General features: G+C 50.6%; 1 protein-coding gene across 1 annotated transcript in view; it reads right to left on the bottom strand.

The window, feature by feature from the left end:
- Positions 1-21,100, bottom strand: part of LOC144772550 (pannexin-1-like) — a 165,843-nt gene that overhangs the window by 106,820 nt on the left and 37,923 nt on the right. Inside the window, exon 2 of the mRNA XM_078656971.1 lies at positions 4,946-5,085. Coding sequence (XP_078513097.1) covers positions 4,946-5,085 — 140 coding nt within the window. The remainder of the gene's footprint in view (positions 1-4,945; positions 5,086-21,100) is intronic.

Raw genomic sequence — 21,100 nt, 5'->3', positions numbered from 1 at the left:
GGCCGGGTGTATAAGTACGGCATCTAGACGAGCACTCGGTCGGGCCGAAATGGAATCAGCTCAGAGTCAGAGAAGACTATAGGAAAGGAGTTGTTCTCCGGCACCAGCAGAGTCAGTGCTGGCATCAAAGGTGCAGGACCTCCTTGGATTTTGGTGCCTGATTGCAAGTCAGCACCAACACTGGGGCGGAACCAGAGGAGGTTCTGGAGCCACGGACTGTGCCATGGGTGAACTTACTGGCAGTTATTAGACTGCAGGCATCTACAGGATCCTCGGGGCTTGAAAGTGTGCCAGAGGGGGCTGCAAGGCAGCCAAACATTCACAACATGGTCTCTTTAAAGGCCTCAATTTATTGCAACGTTGCCCATGGACCCATAAACTTGAGGTGCACTGGGAACAGTTGTGATCTCAGCTCCTTCGGTGGGGGACTGGGGACGAGATCGCAAGGCATCTGGCGTCCTCGCAACTTCTCAGGCAGAGTGTTGTGGAACTGGGACGAGTCCCAATTGGCCTGGTTGTATTTTCGCTTCGACTTTAACTTCAATCAATCAATCAATCATGCCATTTGTATAGCGCACTACTCACCCGGGAGGGTCTCAAGGCGCTTGGGGGGAGGGGTATGCTACTGCTCGAACAGCCAGGTCTTGAGTTGTTTCCTGAAGGCGAGATGGTCCTGGGTCAGCCGAAGGTGGATGGGGAGGGAGTTCCAAGTCTTGGCAGCCAGGTAAGAGAAGGATCTTCCTCCGGCGGTGGCTCTTCGGATGCGTGGTACGGCTGCGAGGGCGAGGCTGGTGGACCGTAGCTGGCGGGTGGGCGTGTAGAAGGTCAGGCGGTCGTTGAGGTACTTGGGGCCCAGGTCCTGGAGAGATTTGTGTGCGTGGGTGAGGAGCCGGAACGTGATCCTCTTGTCGATGGGGAGCCAGTGCAGGTTCCTCAGGTGGCTGGAGATGTGGCTGCGTCGGGGGACATCCAGGATGAGTCGGGCAGAGGCGTTCTGGATGCGCTGGAGTCTTTTCTGTAGCTTGGCTGTGGTTCCGGCGTAGAGGGCGTTTCCGTAGTCCAGTCGGCTGGTGACGAGTGCCTGGGTGACAGTCTTCCTGGTCTCGGCCAGGATCCAGCGGAAGATCTTGCGAAGCATACGCAGGGTGTTGAAGCACGATGAGGAGACGGCGTTGACTTGTCTGGTCATCGAGAGGGAAGGGTCCAGGAGAAGCCCAGGTTGCGTGCGTGGTCGGTTGGCTTGGGTGCGGTGCCCAGGGCTGGGGGCCACCAGGAGTCGTCCCAGGCGGAGGGCGAAGATCCCAGGATGAGGACTTCCGTCTTGTCCGAGTTCAGTTTCAGGCGGCTGTCCTTCATCCACTCGGCGACGTCTTTCATCCCTTCGTGTAGGCAGGTTCTGGCGGTGTCGGGGTCTCTGGTGAGGGAGAGGATCCGCTGGGTGTCGTCGGCGTAAGAGATGATGTTGAGGTTGTGCTTGCGTGCGATGGCTGCGAGAGGTTTCATGTAGATGTTGAAGAGGGTGGGGCTGAGTAAAGATCCTTGCGGGACGCCGCAGATGACTTCGGTGGCCTCGGAGCGAAACGGGGGGAGGCGGACTCTTTGTGTTCTTCCGGCGAGGAACAAGATGATCCACTCCAGTGCCTTCTCTTGGATACCGATGTTGCTGAGGCGCTGGACTAGGGTGCGGTGGCAGACCGTGTCGAACGCAGCGGAGAGGTCCAGGAGGATGAGGGCCACCGTTTCCCCCTTGTCGAGCAGGGTCCGGATGTCGTCGGTGGCTGCGATGAGGGCGGTCTCGGTGCTGTGGTTGGCTCTGAAGCCGGACTGCGAGGGGTCGAGGGATCAGTTCGTCTCGAGGAAGGCGGTCAGCTGTCTGTTGACGATCTTCTCGATGACTTTAGCAGGAAAAGGGAGGAGCGAGATGGGGAGGAAGTTTTTGAGATCGGTGGGGTTCGCTGTAGGTTTCTTCAGGAGGGCGCTGATCTCGGCGTGCTTCCAGCTCTCCGGGAAGGTGGCGGTGTTGAAGGAGGCGTTGATGATGTTCCGGAGTTGGGGTGCGATGGTGGAGTCGGCCTTGTTGAAGACGTGGTGTGGGCAGGGGTCGGTCGGTGATCCGGAGAGGATGGTGTTAATCGTGCGGGCTGTGTCTTCGGTGGTCACCGTGGTCCAGGTGCGAAGGGTGGCGGTGGGGGGCATTGGTTCGACGGTTGGGTGGGGAGCCGAAGCTGTTGTGGATGTCGGCGATCTTGCGGTGGAAGAACGAGGCGAGGGAATCGCAGAGGTCTTGTGACGGAGTGATGTCGTTGGTGCCGGTGCTGGGGTTGGAGAACTCCTTGACGATAGTGAGGAGCTCTTTGCTGTCGTGGGCGTTGTTGTCCAGTCGTTCCTTTAGGAATTTCTTCTTGGTGTTTCGGATGAACTGGTGGTGCTTGCGGGTAGCGTGTTTGAGGGCGGTCATGTTGTCGGTGGTCCGGTCGAGGAGCCAGGCTTTCTCGAGGGTGCGGCAGGTCTTCTTGGAGTCCTTGAGGTCGTCGGTGAACCAGGATGCCTTCTTGCTTCTAGGTCTGCTGGGAGGGTTCTTTAGTGGCGCGAGGTTGTCGGCGCAGGCGGTCAGCCACTGTGTGAAGTTGCGGGCTGCTTCGTTGGGGTCCGTTGTGTTGGCGGGTGGGCTCTGGCTGAGGGAGGTGGTGAGCTGGTCTGCGGTGATCTTGCTCCAATTCCTGTGAGGTACCTGTTGCGGGTGGTGGTGGGTCGTGGATCTTTTGAAGCTGAAGTGGACGCAGCTGTGGTCGGTCCAGTGGAGTCCGGTGGCGTGGCTGAAGGTGATGTACTTGCTGGAAGAGAAGACGGGATCAAGCGTGTGGCCGGCGTAGTGGGTGGGGGTGTTGACCAGTTGCTTGAGTCCGAGGTTGGCGAGGTTTTCCAGCAGGGCGGTGGTGTTGCGGTCCTTGTTGTTCTCCAGGTGGAAGTTGAGGTCCCCGAGGAGGATGTAGTCAGTGGAGGGGAGGGCGTGCGGGCTGATGAAGTCTGTGATGTCTTCGCTGAATTGTGTGCGTGGTCCCGGGGGTCTGTAGACGAGGGTGCCTCTGAGGGTCGTCTTAGGGTCGGTGTGAATCTGGAAGTGGAGATGTTCGGCTGCGGCGAAGGAGTCGTTGGTGTCGGTCGTGATGCGGATGGTGTTCCTGTGGACGATGGCGATGCCACCTCCGGTCTGGTTGATGCGGTCCCTCCTGATGATCTTGTACCCGTCCGGGATGGCGATGGCGATGTCGGGTGCAGAGGAGGCGTTCATCCAGGTTTCCGTGAGGAAGGCGACGTCCGGTGATGTAGCGTCGAGGAGGTTCCAGAGTTCCACGGCGTGTCTGTGGACGGAGCGGGTGTTGATCAGGATGCACCTGAGGTGGTTGCTGCTGGTGTTTGTCTTGGCGAGTGCGGGGCAGGTTCGGAGGCAGGTGAACTTGCAGGTGCAGCAGGTGAAGGGTCCGTGGGTGCGTCTCGGGGTGGCTCGGCAGCAGGCGTGGGTCCGGCCGGCATTGAGTGCGTTGAGAGTGGCGGCGCCGTAGGTCAGTCGGGTCGTCTTGCATCAGCGGGGAAGGCCAGGGGTCTTGGCGCTGGGCGCGGGCCAGGCGCGGACGGGCGCCGACGGGCTTACCTTTGGCGCACCTTCGGCGCTCAATCGGCGCTCCCGCTGCGCGCGTCCGCTGCGCGGTCGCTCTGGGGGCGTCATAAGTAAGGAGCCGGGAGGGAGGAGCAGCTGGGTGGCGGGAGCGGGGCGGCGAATGGAATCACAGGGGGGCGGGGCCGCAGGGAGGCAGCGGCGGGAAATTCCAAGAAGCAGCGGGCAATTCCCAGGAGCAGCGGGAAATTCCCAGGAGCAGCGAGCGAAGGAATCTGCGGGCAGGAGGCGGCAAAGGCAGGCAGGAGCGGCAGCAGTGAGTGGGGCGACCAAGCCCTGTGGAGGGCTGAGCGGTCACACTCTGTGGTCCCCTACGGTCCCCTTAAGTAAGGAGCCGGGAGGGAGGAGCAGCTGGGTGGCGGGAGCGGGGCGGCGAATGGAATCACAGGGGTGCGGGCCGCAGGGAGGCAGTGGCGGGAAATTCCAAGAAGCAGCGGGCAATTCCCAGGAGCAGCGGGAAATTCCCAGGAGCAGCGGGCAGCGAGCGAAGGAATCTGCAGGCAGGAGGCGGCAAAGGCAGGCAGGAGCGGCAGCAGTGAGTGGGGCGACCAAGCCCTGTGAAGGGCTGAACTTCCTGAAAGACTTGGACTTTGACAAAGACCTCCCACAGTATTGGCCTCAAGAGGGGGAATGTGTTTGAGCTCTCAACTTTGTTCAAGAGCAGGACTTCCGACTGTTCTTTCCACATTCTGCGACCTAAAGCTTTGCTTGCGTTCTCGAATCGCATTTGGGTTCCTAAGGGTGCAGTCTCTAAAGAACTTGGAGTTATGCACGAACCCAAACCATTACCCTCGGATATTCAAAGCCCAACAAGAATGTTCTTGGCATCTCAAGGACCACCACAAAAATACCCAGCACCTGGAGGCTAGCGATAAAAAGCAGTACTGATCACAAATATTTTCCAGGACGACTGATTCGCCAGGTTCTGGAGAACTGCACTACATTGCTAGGAGGAAAGTTTGGTTCTTCAGTTTTCTAAACTAAGCTATCGATCTTTGTAGTCTAGTTATTTGACCTACAACCAAATAGTGAAGAACCTTTGGACTTTAATCATACCGGTTTTAAAAGTTACACTTCTAGGCACTCTGGATGCCTGCTGTTGTAAAACTTCACTTTCTAAGTCAGAATTTTAAAATAGTATCCAAACAAAGTATGTAAATTAATGATATGCCAAAGTGTCCAGATCCCAATCATGAAAAAGTGAGGAGACCAATAATACCACAGTCCAAAGCCAAGAAAATACTTCAATATTTTTCTTTTGAAACTTACTTTATGAAGCCACAGAGGCATGTTTCCTGATTCACTGCTGGATAAATGTTTCTGCTGTACAGCTGCCCAACAGAAAGAGTCAACGTAGGCAGCCTGGCGCCAGGAAAAATTGGATGGGGCAAAGCAGCTTATTTGGGCCCCTGCAAAAAACACATACACGTTACTTAACACTATTTCTGCATTTAAGTTCACTGACAACATTTAGAGTTCACCATAACATGCTTTGGAAAAATAGGTAGATCTATGACGGATAAAAAGATAAATTAAACAAAACAACAATAGGCTAAAAGATTTTGCGGTCGTGAACCCTGCGATTTGCAAAATGACAGGGTTTGTGACCACAAAAAAAGTCATAGGGCAATGTAAGAACCCCCTTTTGTGATTCAGAAAACCCAATCTGAATCCCAAAAGGTGTTTCCCGACTCATTCCAAAGCGCAATTAGGAAGTGAAGTAAAAGAGAGTCACAATTAGATGTTTCAGCAGTTTGTAACCTCAAACCTTTGATAAGTTACCGACTTAATTCATTTCCAAAGGAGAAGTTCTCCCATTGGTCAGCTTCCAATTTGTGAATTGTATTGGGCGGCATCGGGGGAAGTCGGTATTGGTTCATGTGACCACTGCGTGCGCCCTTTCCTCAATGTCATTGAAAACGTGTTTTTTTTTTAATTTTAACTAAGCACGAGTTCAAGCACATGGTCAGCTTCTAAAAAAAAGCATCCTCTTTAAGAATGGAAATGCAGGGATGATGGTCGGCTCTTTCTTGCATGTTGCACCGTTTGCAGCTAATCCTCGGGGATTGCAAATAATAAATTAATATTCATTAGGCAGGTCATACCCCTGCAACCTGAGAGTTTGCTACACGACTTCTATCTAGATAGGTTGCATCACAAAATCACAGACAGGTCACAAAAAAAGGTTGTACACAATTTTAACCTGTCTGTACGTTTGGCCATTAGTTTACTATATGGAGCAACGTTTCATAGGTCTATGCACTGGGTTTAAACAGGTGTGCCCAGTTATGGCAGTAAAAAACAACAACAAAAACCCAACAATTTTGAATATAGTTTGCAAGCTGTTTTGGTTCCTACTACAGCCCATACTTTGAAATGAAACTAATCATTGTAATACTATCTCTGATGTAGCTGTATTAAATCCACCCTCCTTTACTTGATGTTAAATACAAAACATGCATTTAATATCTACTATAGCCTTAGTGCCTGCCGTAGCAGGCTCTACCGCCATTATAGGCCCAAACCAGCGCTAAAGGTCCTAGCTGAAGGCAAGGGCCTTTAATGGCCAGTATAGCCCACTACGGAGGGCTCTAAGGCTAACCGAACATTTCAACCCTAGAGGGCAGAATGTTCGACTTGGTAAAACAAAGGCCTTATTGAGCCCAAGGGGATCCCCTAGGGCTTTGTGAGGCCTTTTGTTCACAGCAACGGGTGTGAACAAACATTGGAATGTTGGAGTACGGGCTTCCACCGACTATTAGGAGCCTAGAGCACTCTATTGTTTTCAATGGAGCTCCCAACATACCAATGTTCAAATTAGTAGTAGGCAACCTTGCTCACAAAAATAGAGATACGACAAGCATGCAGCCAACATATTAATATAAACCCGACAATAAAATAATTAACACACGCACACTCATTAATATGTAATCTTGTCAGGGGTTAGAAGCAGTCTTCAAACATGAGGCAATGCATGAAGCTCTGTAACTTCTGCTAAGTGCCAGCTGGCACCTGGCTCATAGGGGGGAAACTATAGGCAATGTAATACATATCGCAGACGACCTCGCGCCACTAAAGAACCCTCCCAGCAGACCCAGAAGCAAGAAGGCATCCTGGTTCACCGACGACCTCAAGGACTCCAAGAAGATCTGCCGCACCCTCGAGAAAGCCTGGCTCCTCGACCGGACCACCGACAACATGACCGCCCTCAAACACGCCACCCGCAAGCACCACCAGCTCATCCGCACCACCAAGAAGAAATCCCTGAAGGAACGACTGGACAACAACGCCCACGACAGCAAAGAGCTCTTCACTATAGTCAAGGAGTTCTCCAACCCCAGCACCGGCACCTACGACATCACTCCGTCACAAGACCTCTGCGACTCCCTCGCCTCGTTCTTTCACCGCAAGATCGCCGACATCCACAACAGCTTCGGCGCCCCACCCACGCACCCAACCGTCGAACCAACGCCCCCCACCGCCACCCTTCGCACCTGGACCACTGTGACCACCGAAGACACAGCCCGCACGATGAACACCATCCACTCCGGATCACCGAGCGACCCCTGCCCACACCACGTCTTCAACAAGGCCGACTCCACCATCGCACCCCAACTCCGGAACATCATCAACGCCTCCTTCAGCACCGCCACCTTCCCGGAGAGCTGGAAGCACGCCGAGATCAGCGCCCTCCTGAAGAAACCTACAGCGGACCCCACCGATCTCAAAAACTTCCGCCCCATCTCGCTCCTCCCTTTTCCTGCTAAAGTCATCGAGAAGATCGTCAACAGACAGCTGACCGCCTTCCTCGAGACGAACGGATCCCTCGACCCCTCGCAGTCCGGCTTCAGAGCCAACCACAGCACCGAGACCGCCCTCATCGCAGCCACCGACGACATCCGGACCCTGCTCGACAAGGGGGAAACAGTGGCCCTCATCCTCCTGGACCTCTCCGCTGCGTTCGACACGGTCTGCCACCGCACCCTAGTCCAGCGCCTCAGCAACATCGGTATCCAAGAGAAGGCACTGGAGTGGATCATCTCGTTCCTCGCCGGAAGAACACAAAGAGTCCGCCTCCCCCCGTTTCGCTCCGAGGCCACCGAAGTCATCTGCGGCGTCCCGCAAGGATCTTCACTCAGCCCCACCCTCTTCAACATCTACATGAAACCTCTCGCAGCCATCGCACGCCAGCACAACCTCAACATCATCTCTTACGCCGACGACACCCAGCTGATCCTCTCCCTCACCAGAGACCCCGACACCGCCAGAACCTGCCTACACGAAGGGATGAAAGACGTCGCCGAGGGGATGAAGGACAGCCGCCTGAAACTGAACTCGGACAAGACGGAAGTCCTCATCCTGGGATCTTCGCCCTCCGCCTGGGAGGACTCCTGGTGGCCCCCAGCCCTGGGCACCGCACCCAAGCCAACCGACCACGCACGCAACCTGGGCTTCATCCTGGACCCCTCCCTCTCGATGACCAGACAAGTCAACGCCGTCTCCTCATCGTGCTTCAACGCCCTGCGTATGCTTCGCAAGATCTTCCGCTGGATCCTGACCGAGACCAGGAAGACTGTCACCCAGGCACTCGTCACCAGCCGACTGGACTACGGAAACGCCCTCTACGCCGGAACCACAGCCAAGCTACAGAAAAGACTCCAGCGCATGCAGAACGCCTCCGCCCGACTCATCCTGGATGTCCCCCGACGCAGCCACATCTCCAGCCACCTGAGGAACCTGCACTGGCTCCCCGTCGACAAGAGGATCACGTTCCAGCTCCTCACCCAAAAGTCTCTCCACGACCTGGGCCCCAAGTACCTCAACGACCGCCTGACCATCTACACGCCCACCTGCCAGCTATGGTCCACCAGCCTCGCACTCGCAGCCGTACCACGCATCCGAAGAGCCACCGCCGGAGGAAGATCCTTCTCTTACCTGGCTGCCAAGACTTGGAACTCCCTCCCCATCCACCTTCGGCTGACCCAGGACCATCTCGCCTTCAGGAAACAACTCAAGACCTGGCTGTTCGAGCAGTAGCATACCCCTCCCCCAAGCGCCTTGAGACCCTCCCGGGTGAGTAGTGCGCTATACAAATGGCATGATTGATTGATTGATCCTCCCTTAGGAGTAAACAACATGTTAACTACTGAATTCTTTGGCAAAGACAAGCACATACTGACTGATGCACATAAAGGATTACTTCAATCTGTGGTATCCTTTCATACATTGAATTGAGAAGCTACAAGTGAAGGACCCAGCAACGTCTGAGTCAAGGATACAACTAAGATGCATCTGAAACCAGCATAGACGACTTAGGCGTGGTTATTGGCAGAAGGCATATTTCCTAGAGAGGAAACCACATTGAAGCTGGGAACCTAATAAAGAAAGTTCCATAACACAAGAAAAACATTCAATTTTTCTGTAACTATGCATAATGATAGAAAGGATGTTGCTTCTCTAATCAACACTCCAATATATATATACATACACCTACCCACAGAATCCCCTCATTGATTAAATGCAACAAAGGGTCTGAACACAAAATGAATTTCACGAAACTAGGTGTGTTCTGCAACACACAATAGTTATTTCTTATGGCAAACTGAATTGAATGATTACCTGCCCCCTTCATTTTAGTAAGAAAACGTCTTTCAGGTAAAGGGGGGAAAGAAACGGAGTATAGACCCAAGGGGTGGGCTTTTGTATGTGGGTGTTTCTAAGAAGCATCGTACATTGTGCTTTTCAACTGTATGCATGCTTTATATGTTCTGTGTGTGTTTACAGACTCTCGCCAACAGTTATCAAGCATTGGTTTGTGAAATAAGAGTGCGGGTCCAAGTCACATAATAGATGGAGTTTGGTGCCCTAAAGTTGGACTGTGAACTCAAGCTCCCTCCTAGTTTCTTCCTCTTTCCACTTTTATACACTGCAGAGGAGTTAACATGCCAGAATAAGAAACCCCAACTGTATTTTAAAAAGGCATAAAACCTCCCAGAGTTTGCTGAAAAGTTGAAAACCAATAGCTCACCTTAGTAAGTCTCTTACTTATAACGGCTTAAACTGGTATCACATGGCAGATTCCATTCCAATGACAGGGCCATTTCACCTTGCCCGGTATTTATGGACCGGGAAATACTCCACTAGAATCCCAATCGAGCGACGCCAGGCCCAGAGTTTTGAAGACTGCGGGTGCATTGCTCAACCCTGTCCAAAATCCTCCTGTATAACGGGAGGACCATCAAAACCTCTCCCCTCATACTCTGTTCTTTGCCCTACAGCCCTCAAAACAGGCCCCCCTTCCTACCTCTGCGCACACTTCTCCAAGCAGGTGGTAATTCGGTGTACAGATACCATCTACAATCAGAGATTCGAGAGCCAATGTTTCCTTGCACTTAAATTCCGAGAACTCTTAAGGTCCTAACAGTAGTGATATCTAGTGAGGATCAGAAGCACAAGAGGCTTGCTTGGCATTCAGGCACACAGGCAGACTCTCTGGCAGCCCTACTGTCCATTGTGCCCCTCAGGATTCATGGTCGCGTAGAACTGATCCAAGCCTGTTGCTTTAAGCAGCTTTACGTTTAATGAAAGAACTGAACCCAAATAACTGGGAAGTTCTCCTGAAGAATGGTCCTGGTCCTGGTCATGTTGTATTATAACTTAAAATGATGTAACTTGTTTCTCATCCCTTTATACATTGCTCAATAGTATCCCGCATAGCAATGCCTAAAAGTGCTGCTTTTCTATTCCAAAATGGAAATAAAGGAAGGCTTTTATGCCCATACCTCTGTGGTTCACAATTTATACACCTCGATTTAATTTTACTTATATATATATATATATATATCATATTTCCTGATTAACCCTCCTCACTTATTTCTATTTCCTTATTTAGATGATCTTCCAATTGCGACCTGCCATAACATTCGATTGCCTACATGCAGTATTGTGGAACTGGTAGTCCCCGGAATCGGCGCAAGTAAGACTAATTGAATGCACATGAGGCTCCCAAGCAATAAGGAGGAGGAGCCCATAAAACAACACGAAAATGGCAGGCACGGACTTTGGAAGACAGCACCTGACGAAGGCACACGCCGAAACCGGTTGTGCACACAATTCCAAATAAATTGCAGCCTTAGAAAGCCCTGCTGTGTCCTTTGTTATCTTTGACCATCAGGAAGAAGAAAGTGATTCAATGTTACCGCTCTACCCAAGGGGCGTACAAAGGACCCTTTCATAAAAGTTGTTCACGGAGATATGGGAATGAACTGAATTTATGCCAGGGTGTTGGAATATCCGTGAACCGCCACGCTCGTGTACCAGGAGCAGAGGAGCCGCCGCAGTGCGGCGGGCTAAGACTGCTTAGTGCAACGCGGATAATACACTTGCGTTGCCTACCTTTGCTCCTGAGAAGGTCGTGGCTGAAAGAAGGGAACCAGAGGTGGACACTGCATTAATATCATTGCGACCTGCCATAACATTAGATTGCCTACATGCAGCATTGTGGGACTCGTAGTCCCCGGAATCAGCGCAAGTAAGACTAATTGAATGCACGTGAGGCTCCTAAGCAATAAGGAGGAGGAGCCCATAAAACAACACGAAAATGGCAGACACGTACTTTGGAAGACAGCACCTGACGAAGGCACACTCCGAAACCGGTTGTGCACACGATTCCAAATAAATTGCAGCCTCAGAAAGCCCTGCTGTGTCCTTTGTTATCTTTGACCGCCAGGAAGAAGAAAGTGATATATATACCATATTTCTCTGATTAACCCTCCTCACTTATTTCTATTTCCTTATTTAGCTGATCTTCCAATTACTTCTCGATCTGGCACGTATTTTCGTGTAAAACATGGAAGAGTGCGAACCCTGTTTACAAAGCCTTATTACAGTCACGTTGTGACATCTTTAGTAATCTGTAATAACAATATGACGTAGTTGCTAAACTGTACTAAGGGACATCACTAAAGCCGGCTGCCAGCAACCGAGGTGAAAGACATCATTGAGCATAATTACAGCTACAATTTAAACAACGAAAATGAGACCTGCCTTTACCGTCTTCTGATGTGTTTTTCTAAAATAAACAGTGATCAACAGAGATCACTAAATGATCATGAACATTGGCACAATCCGGTAGAACAAAACAACATGACAGCAATGCAGCAAAAATCATGGAAATTCGACTAAGTACAAATATACAAAGCAGGGAGCTATGAGTATCGTGACATATCCATAGATGAAAAACTAAAAGGGAGATTGCACATTCAAGCAAAGAAACAGAAAGTTGGAATAGTAACTTATTCTATCAAACGTTTTTCAAGGATCTTTGAGGAAGGGCCACTGAAGTGCCAATGGCAACTTTCAATGTAAAAATAACACCATCACTGCTGTATCGATACCGATGTTCAATGCAAAAACAATATTGGACATGAGCACAATATATATGCAAACAATAAGATCTGTTCAATCTTTGGTTGGCAACCATTTAAAGCATGCTATGTCTCAAACATCCCAATAAATTATATCTGTGACTGCAGCAGGGCCAATTTCAGTTCTCTCAAGTGGCACATCCTTGAAGATTTAAACACAAATGTAGACACGAAGGAGGGTGAGGTATTGAACATTTCGATCTTAAAGAAATCAATGGAGGTACAAAAATTACCCCACTTAAATGCCTTCAATTGGATGCCCAAAGGGAAGAAACAAATAAAGGACACTCTGTTGGATAACTGTTGCAAGGTAGACCTTTTAGCATCATTGAAACACAAACATGTAGGTCACTGCTGCAAGACAACCATATTTTAGTTTAAATTAGGAAGGCCATGTAAAAACAAAATTTAAGATTCAGATTACTGTATATTCCGATATCCCAATTTGAAGCACCATGGAACATCTGCTGTGCTGATACCTTTGAATGTAGGCTATTTGGCTATAAAGACAAGTCAATAAGATATATTATTTGCTCGTGTCCGAAGCTTCTGGACATTTGGAAGAATTACCAAAGGGAACACTTCCGAGAGCTGAATGCGAGAACAATGGAAAAAGCTATCAAATCTTGTTTTAACACTCATAGATTTCTTTTAGCAGTAATCTTATGAAATTTCTTGATCAAATCTATTTCCATTTTAAACAAGTCAGTAAAAGACCGCAGTTTGAATCTATTCACTAATTTAAAGTTTTTTAATTATCCGATTATCCTATAAATCGAATTGTAATTGAAGTTCTATCAAGGGGGGTGTCTTATTAAGAGGAATATTAGTTTTTGTAGGGTTTTTTTTTTGTAATCAATGATTTATACAATGAACGTATTACTACTCTAATTATACCGTTACAGAAATGTTGGTACAGTTAAGCTAGTAAACAAAATGATCGCATGTTTTTTGAAAATGCCAGAGGAGAATGCATCTACCGCAGATAACTGTATGTACCTGCAGATTACATTTTCTTACAAAAATTAGCAAAGTGTTTTTGTTGAGGAGACTTTTTTTACAACCTGCTGGCAGCAGTAAGATATTTCAGTCTAGTAATTTCCAGGCTGAAGGTAATGGAGCGAGAGGTGAGAGGGTAATAGCTATTCTTAGTGAACCAAGAGCAGTTGCGCCTGGGCCCAGGACGGTCAGGGGCCGACAGCCCTGTACAAAAGGGGCACAGGGCTTATATTCCCTGCTAGTGTTAGGGCAGGGGGTACCCTTGATGCAAAGAGGGAGCAACTCATGGGAGCTCATTTTTTATTGAAAGAGACATGGTAATAGTACCATGGTGTTTACAATCTTACCAAGGGCAGTACTAAACACTATGTAGAACAAATCATTGTTATTATCTTACCACTGGCTATTCTCATGCTCTAGATCAATGAATGCTGATGCACGGCTAATTCGAAATGTAAAAAAATAAAAACCTGGATAATTAAATATCAGGGCCCTGTCACAGCATTAACTAATATCAACCAGGATTCCACACAATTATTTTTCCTCTAATTGTCTATTAGCAATATTCAAAATGATGATTTCGTCAGACGTGTTATGAACAAGAAACAAAAGTGCATTGTTGGGAAGGGCGATGGTGATTCGCTGCAATAAACCCTGTTAGTGCCAGTCTGCAAAGCTAACAATGCGCCCTTTTCAATAACCAATTTAATCCGAGCACATGATTCAAAGTCCCAGACTCGACCAGTAATTTGTTTTTCAGATTTCAAGTCCGTTGCCCCTCGTGAACCATCGAAAACAAACATCTGCGCTGTCCTATGAACATTGACATGTGTAATGCCATTAGGTCTGGGTGTACACTGTACTCTTTCTTGAAAAATGCTACATAAAAACATATCCAAAACTCCGTGGATAGAAACAGGCTACTAATGTGACGGAATGAGTACAAGGAATATCTTAAAAGAGAGTAAGGCGAACACACCCTGAGGAAAAAATACTACTTTATAAATAAATAAATCAGTTTTTGAAGTCCAGCGGTTCTATGTGTTAATTTCAGATTAAATAACCGGGTTAAATAATTACTCCGAGATCAATCATAAGCAATTCATGTTGTAGTGATTCTAATGTTAGATTTTGTTTTAATTTCTCACAATAATGTTTACCAGTTAATCAGACTGTGAGAAAATGTTCTTATATGATGAAGCTTGCTCCTACGATGTGCTTTTATAATCAAATAAAACCAATAAAAATCTGTTTTTCAAAAAGTCGTTTTTTTCCCTCGGGAATTCACAATGTAATTTAATATTAACATAGGGGGCATTTGTCTCTCCATTCCCTTAACAGAGTCCATTCCTTTTCCTTACCATTTTCCCTTCCCTTTAACCATCAATGTTACTATGTGGTGTTGCCCCATTTGATTGATTTAATTCTGTGCTGTTTTTCTCCCCATATTTTCCCACCTGATAATTTTATATCCCAAGATTTTTTCCCAACAGAATTACCAGTTCGTACGAACATTCTGTTTCAACACAATATGTTCCTGTGACCCGCAAAATAGATTTTACAAATAAAAGCTAACAGAACACGGTTATGATGCTAGCAGGACATTTTTTTTTAACGTTTTTAATAATAATAAAAGAAAAGTTACAAATTCCTAGTTTACTAAAATGTTATGGGAAATGAGATCTCAATAATGAACTATCACGGCGTAATAATCTTTGGTATGAAGACATCTGTGCCCGAGTATTAAACGCCAACCCCATACCTCAGAGGTATGTTGGCATTACTGCCCCGGCGAAAATTCTTGCAAAGGCAGGCCGGAATTCGAGCACACTTGAGAAACGTGAAGCATCCATTACAGCAGACGCACACGAACGCTGTAATTACCTCACGGCGGTATGTGATGCAGTTTGAAGACTCCCGCGCAGGCGAGTAGGTGCGGCGAGTACCAGTGACGTATACTGTTAGTGGAGTCTTTGTGGGACCCGACACGGATGCATTTGTGGGTAAGGCAGAGGGTCTTCCTAGTGACTTGGGCCATTGACAGAAAGTCAATCATAGTGGTTCGATAGCCATTAGTTAGTGCTCATTCACAAACTCCCCCATTCCATTAACACTCTGGAAATGGTTAAAGAATTACTGCTGAGATGGGCAGGATAAACCTGTTACCATGGTGTGAAGGGTAATGGTCCACCCCAAAAAGTGACAGGGAAGGAGTTTCTTCTCCACGAAGAAAAATATTTTGCCCGTAAAGAAAAAAAATACACAAGGCAACAAAAAAGTGCCACCACACCAGGGTCCTGACATCTAAACAGGTGTACATGTAAAATAACAAACGAAGAAATACCAATGCACACGTTAAAGCAATAACTCACAGAAGACTTCCTGCTGAACATCTGGAAACCAGCTAACTGACAACTTTCCAGGTGTTCTACACAAATGCTTGGTGACTTTTGGAAACGTGTCAATACACATACAACGAGCAGCGTAACTCGGCACATGTGGATTTACAGCTTTATTTGGAGAATTATGCACGATGAATTTTATACTTTTTTTTTTCAAAACAAATTTTATTAGGTTTTAGCAGTTGACAGCATAATAGAAATAATCCACCGCTCCCTAAGTAGCAGAGAGGCAGTGGGCATATCAAAAACATCACATTCATAGACAGCCAGCTAATATTCCCCCAGTTCCCACCCACCACTAACCCACCCGGAACCCTCCCTCCACCCCGCACGGTGTCTGTATTGTCCATCTAGAGGATCCTAGCAATCGTAAACGCTGCACGTGAGCCACGTCACCCTAAGCCAGTACGGACGCGATCTGAGTCGGTGACCCGAGGCTCCAGGGTGTCCAGCAGAAGGCCTCTGTAGTCAGCCCATTTCTTCCAGATCTTATAATGTTTTGCAGGACACCCCCTCGCCTCAAATATCGGACGTTCTAGTCCCATATTAAAGTCCAAACCTCGTTTCCACACCTCCAGCAGTGGGGCTCTAGTAGCCTTCCAGGCCCTAGCTATGTCCCTCTTGGCCACTATAAGGCCCAATAGGAGCAAATGCCGCTTGTACAAATTCCCCCCCACCTGTTCCATGACATGGAGAAGGCCCAACTTCGGCGAGCGGGGGAGCTCCCAGCCCAGCACCTCTTCCAGGCACTCCCACACTCCTGTCCAAAATCTCTGCAGTCTCACACACTCCCACACCGTATGAAGAAAGGAGCCCACTGCACTGCCGCACCTCAGACAGTCCAGGGAGGCAATCAGACCCGCTTTCCACAGTCGTTCCCTCGTATAGTATGCCCTATGGAGGTACTTGAATTGAATGAAGCGCAGGCGCACCGCAATCGCTGCTCCCCTAGGGGCCTCCAGGGCCTCCCTCCAATCCTCTTCTTCCAAACTCCCCAACTCTCCTTCCCACACCAACCGCAATTTGTCTAGGGAGGGTGAACAATGGGTGACTAGTGTCTGGTATATACTAGAGATTTTTTTTGTTTCCAATTCCCCCATGAACAATTTAGCCTCAAGAGGACTGAATTCTGGCAAAGAAGTCAAGTTCGCTATGGTAGGGGTCAGGGCATGTCGAAGCTGCAGGTATCGAAAGAATTGGGATTGGGGCATATCATACTCATCTCGCAGAGCCTGAAACGACTTTAGGACCGGGCCCTTCATAACATGACCCAGCGCCGAGACGCCAATTGCGTCCCAGCCACCAAAGCCCCGCAGGGAAGCCAAAGCCGGCAGCCTCCCATTGTGCCACAGCGGGGTTTCCCCCGTCAGTCTGTTCCACCATCCCATACGGCGGAGCGCATCGCGCCACACCCGGAACACCGTCTGTGTGACTGCCGGGAGTCTTTTGCGGAGTGCCACCGAGTATAATATCGTATGGAGCGTGTGCGGGTCCATAAGGTATCTCTCCAGGGCGTAAGTCGGGTCACCGCGATCCCCATACCACCACTCATTGAGGACCAGCAGGTGTGACGCTTGATAGTATGACTGAATGTCTGAGGCTGCCAGACCCCCACAGTACGTCGAGAGGAAACATGTGCGGAGCGCCACCCTCACTGCCCCTCCCGTCCACAAGAACCGGCCCAACGCCGAATCCACCTGCCGAAACCACTGCCGCGATATCGGGTATGGATAATTTTGAAGCTGATAAAGGAGGCGAGGTAGGGCTACCATCTTAAAGATGGCCGAGCGTCCATACACATTTAGCGGCATCCTGGACCATATTTGCATGTCCGATCGTATTCTATCCCACACGGGTAGAACATTGCGGGACCACGACACTCCCGGCACGTCCGTCAAAAAGACACCTAGATATTTAAGGCCTCCCACCGCCTCCTGCAGGGCCGAAGCCCAAGGACCCAAGTCACTACTATCTCCCAGGACCCACAATTTGGACTTCTGTACGTTCAATGTGAGGCCGGACACGTCGCCGAAGATGCGCATTATGTCGAGGACCCTGGGGCCGGATCTGTTCAGGTCCGTAAGAAAGAAAAGGACATCGGCATAAAGCGCGATTCTGTCAGTTGGTCCTCCCACCCATTCCACACCACGCAACTGTGCATCCATCCTCACCCAGGCCGCCAGTGGCTCCATCGCTAGTGCAAACAGGTAGGGCGAGAGGGGGCACCCCTGCCGCGTACCCCGGCCTATCAGAAAGGAACTGGACACCGCTCCCGCAACCCGCACCGCCGCTGTCAAGTCAGTATAGAGTAAGTGAATATAGGACAGAAAACGGGGGCCTAGGTTGAGGCATAGAAGCAGCGCCCGAAGATACGGCCGGCTCAGGGAATCAAACGCTCTATCGATATCTGCCAGTAAAAGGGCCGCCGGGATATCAGCCGCTCGCGCCGCTTCCACCACCAACTGCGCCCTGCGAATGTTATGTCGAGTCGCCCTGTGGGGCATAAAACCGGCCTGGTCTGGATGGACCAGGTCCGATATATAGGGACAAAGGCGTTTCGCCAAGGCTTTTGCTAAAATTTTTGCTTCGAAGTTCAGCAAGGAAATCGGACGATATGACTCAGGGCGATCCGGCGGCCGCCCAGGCTTGCAAAAGACGACCACCTCCGCATGTCGCCAGTCCGCCGGAAGGCATCCACTGTCCCAAGCCGCCTCTAGTGCCTTCCTATAGCGCATCCCCAGTTGAAGATGAAACATTTTCATAAATTCGCTGGGGAAACCATTGGGCCCAGGGGCCTTTCCAGCGTTCAGTTCACTCAGAGCCTCTCCCAGTTCCTCCGCAGACAAGGGGAGGTCCAGTCGGGCTCGGCCCTCATCCGAGAGCGCCCGAGGCGGGAGATCAGCCAGGAATCTGTCGATGTCCTCCGCCGCTAGAGACTCCCGGGGCGCGTACTGCGTCTCATAGTAACGAGCAAAGGTCTCAGCCAGGACCTCCGGGTCAGTGATAGGGCTTCCCGCGTCGTCTCGGAGTCCAGGCAAGGGCTGGGCCTGAAAGGTACCTTGGCACAACCTGTAGAGCATCGAGCCGGACTTATCCCCCCATTGACAAATTCTACTCTGCATAGCCAGCCAGGTATGGCGGGCTTCATCTAACAGTAAGGAATGATACATCTGTTGGAGATAAAGCAGTTGCCCCACCGCCGCGCCACTCTCTCCCGACGTGCAGTCGGCCTCCTGGCTACGAATCCGACTCGCCGCCTCCGCTATGGCCCGCCTGCGGGCCCTACGATTCGCAGCGCACCACGCTATATCCACGCCTCTGAGCACCGGCTTTAGAGCCTCCCACAAGGTCATGGCGTCCGTGTCAGGGCCGTCATTTTCGGTCAAGTAGTGCGCTATAGCCTCCCTCATGTGCGATTGGTAATCATCGCGCTGTAAGTGCCACGTAGCAAGGCGCCAACGGAACGGCTGTCTCTTTGTGTTTAAAAGCAGTGTCAATGAAACCGGGGAGTGATCCGACAGTCCCCTAGGGAGTATTGCGGTAGAGCCCACCCGTCCTATCCAGGGCTGGGGGACAAAAAGGTAGTCGAGGCGAGAGAAGGATTTGTGAACAGCAGACACCTACGTGTACTCACGACCACATGCATGCTGATAACGCCAAACATCTACCCAACCCAGCCCCTGCACCAATCTGCTCAGTTTTGTCGTAGTCTCAGGCGACTGATCACCCCCTGGCCTACAGCGATCCAGCCTCCCATTCATCACGTCATTCCAGTCACCACCCACGATAGTTAACACATGCGGGATTTCAGCCCAAACATCAAACAGCCGCTCCAACAGGGCGTCCTGCAGCGGGGGCGGCGCATAGACACTGCCAAACACCACGGGCTCCTCCCCAACCTTTCCTTTGACCAAGACAAACCTGCCATGCACATCCAGCCACTGCGTTTCATGCGTATAGTGCACACGACGGTGTATCAATATTGCAACTCCTCTAGAGCCCCTCGTAAACCCTGCATGGAACACCTGATCATAACCATATCGACGTAAGCTAAGGGTTTTGGTGCCCATGAGATGAGTTTCCTGGAGGAGTAGAACGTCCGCCTTCTCCTTCTTCCCCATACGCAAAACTGCTCCCCTCTTAATTCTGTCGAGCACCCCTCTTACATTCCAGCTCAAAATGCGCAATGAAGCTCGTGGGGGTTCCGCCCCTTGTCCGTCAGTCGCCATCAGGGGGCCAGATCTTCGGTACGTCGGGCATCAAAGGCCACATACAGACTCTTACCATCCTCCAGACATTCACATACACCGTGCTTACTCTAGGCCTACCCACTCCCACAACTCCCCCCCTACCCCCCAACCCCCTACCAGTCCCCCCGCCAACCCCCCCGGCCTCAAACTATACCAACATCCCCCCCTCCAACCCCCCACCCCATACCTCAGCAACATTGAAGTACCTGTCGCGGTGCAGGCGATCCCAGACCCCCAACGGGAGGTCGGAGATCCACAACACCAATGGATCCCTCCCAACTACCCACTAAGTGTCCAACTACCCTCTACCCAACGTGGGAACTAACTCCGGGAGAAGACCCGCTCACTCTCGAGCGCCTCCCGACCCATGATCCACCCACGGATCACTATGTATTTAGCAGTAGTCCAGATGGCAAGTCCGATATCCGAATCTGGCTGTCCGGCACCTCTAAGCACCTTCACGACCCCATGAGCCGGAAACATCTATTAGGGCCAGTATATCACAGGGACTCAAGACTTCAGGGGGGAAGAATCCGTCGCCTCCGTTTCGTCCACAGTCTTCTCCTGGGAAGGCAGGCGCTTCTTGGAGCGCGCTCTCCAGTTACTTCTGCTGCGGGACCTGCGGGGCACCTTCTTGGGTTCCGATGTGGATGACGAATCCGAGCCCCTCCTCGGAGGAGTGTGCACCTTAACCCGCACCGATTCGTCCGTCCATTCAAATACATCCTCCGGAGAGTTGAAGAATTGAGTGCGAGACTGAAACACCACCCGTAAGCGGGCCGGGTAGAGCAGGGCATACGGGATTTTCAACTCACGAAGGCGTGCTTTCGCTGCCGTGAAGGATTGTCGTTGCTGCTGAACCAGTCTGGTGTAGTCCGGGAAAATCAGGATTTTGTGGTTTTCAAACATGAGGGGGTCCTTGGCGCGAGCCTGACGTAGGATGGTGTCCCTGTCGTGATAGTTGAGCAGTTTGGCTATCACGGCCCGGGGGCGAGCCCCGGTGGGCGGCTTCGGCATCAAGGCCCGGTGGGCCCGCTCGATGATGAAGCAGCGCGAAAGGGATTCCGGTGGAAGCCACCCCTCCAGCCACTGAGTCAAGAAGGCCTCCATATTCCCCTACTCACAGTTCTCCGGAAAGCCCACAAAGCGCAAGTTATTTCTCCTGGCCCGTCCTTCCGCGTCCTCCACTCGCAGCGCCAGGCCCTTCTGGATTCCCTCGATGGCAGCTACCTTCTTCTTGAGGATCACTACGTCGTCCTCTACCTCCGTGATCCTGGTCTCAGTTTCTGTGATGCAGGCGACAGCGTTGCGCAAATCCTGTCGAAGCAGAGTAACATCCGCTCCGAC

Source organism: Lissotriton helveticus, chromosome 8 (genome assembly GCF_964261635.1).
Source record: "Lissotriton helveticus chromosome 8, aLisHel1.1, whole genome shotgun sequence".
NCBI classification, from domain to species: Eukaryota; Metazoa; Chordata; class Amphibia; order Caudata; family Salamandridae; genus Lissotriton; species Lissotriton helveticus.
Note: the sequence above shows the minus strand (reverse complement) of the source record. Positions and strands in the feature narration are given on the sequence as shown.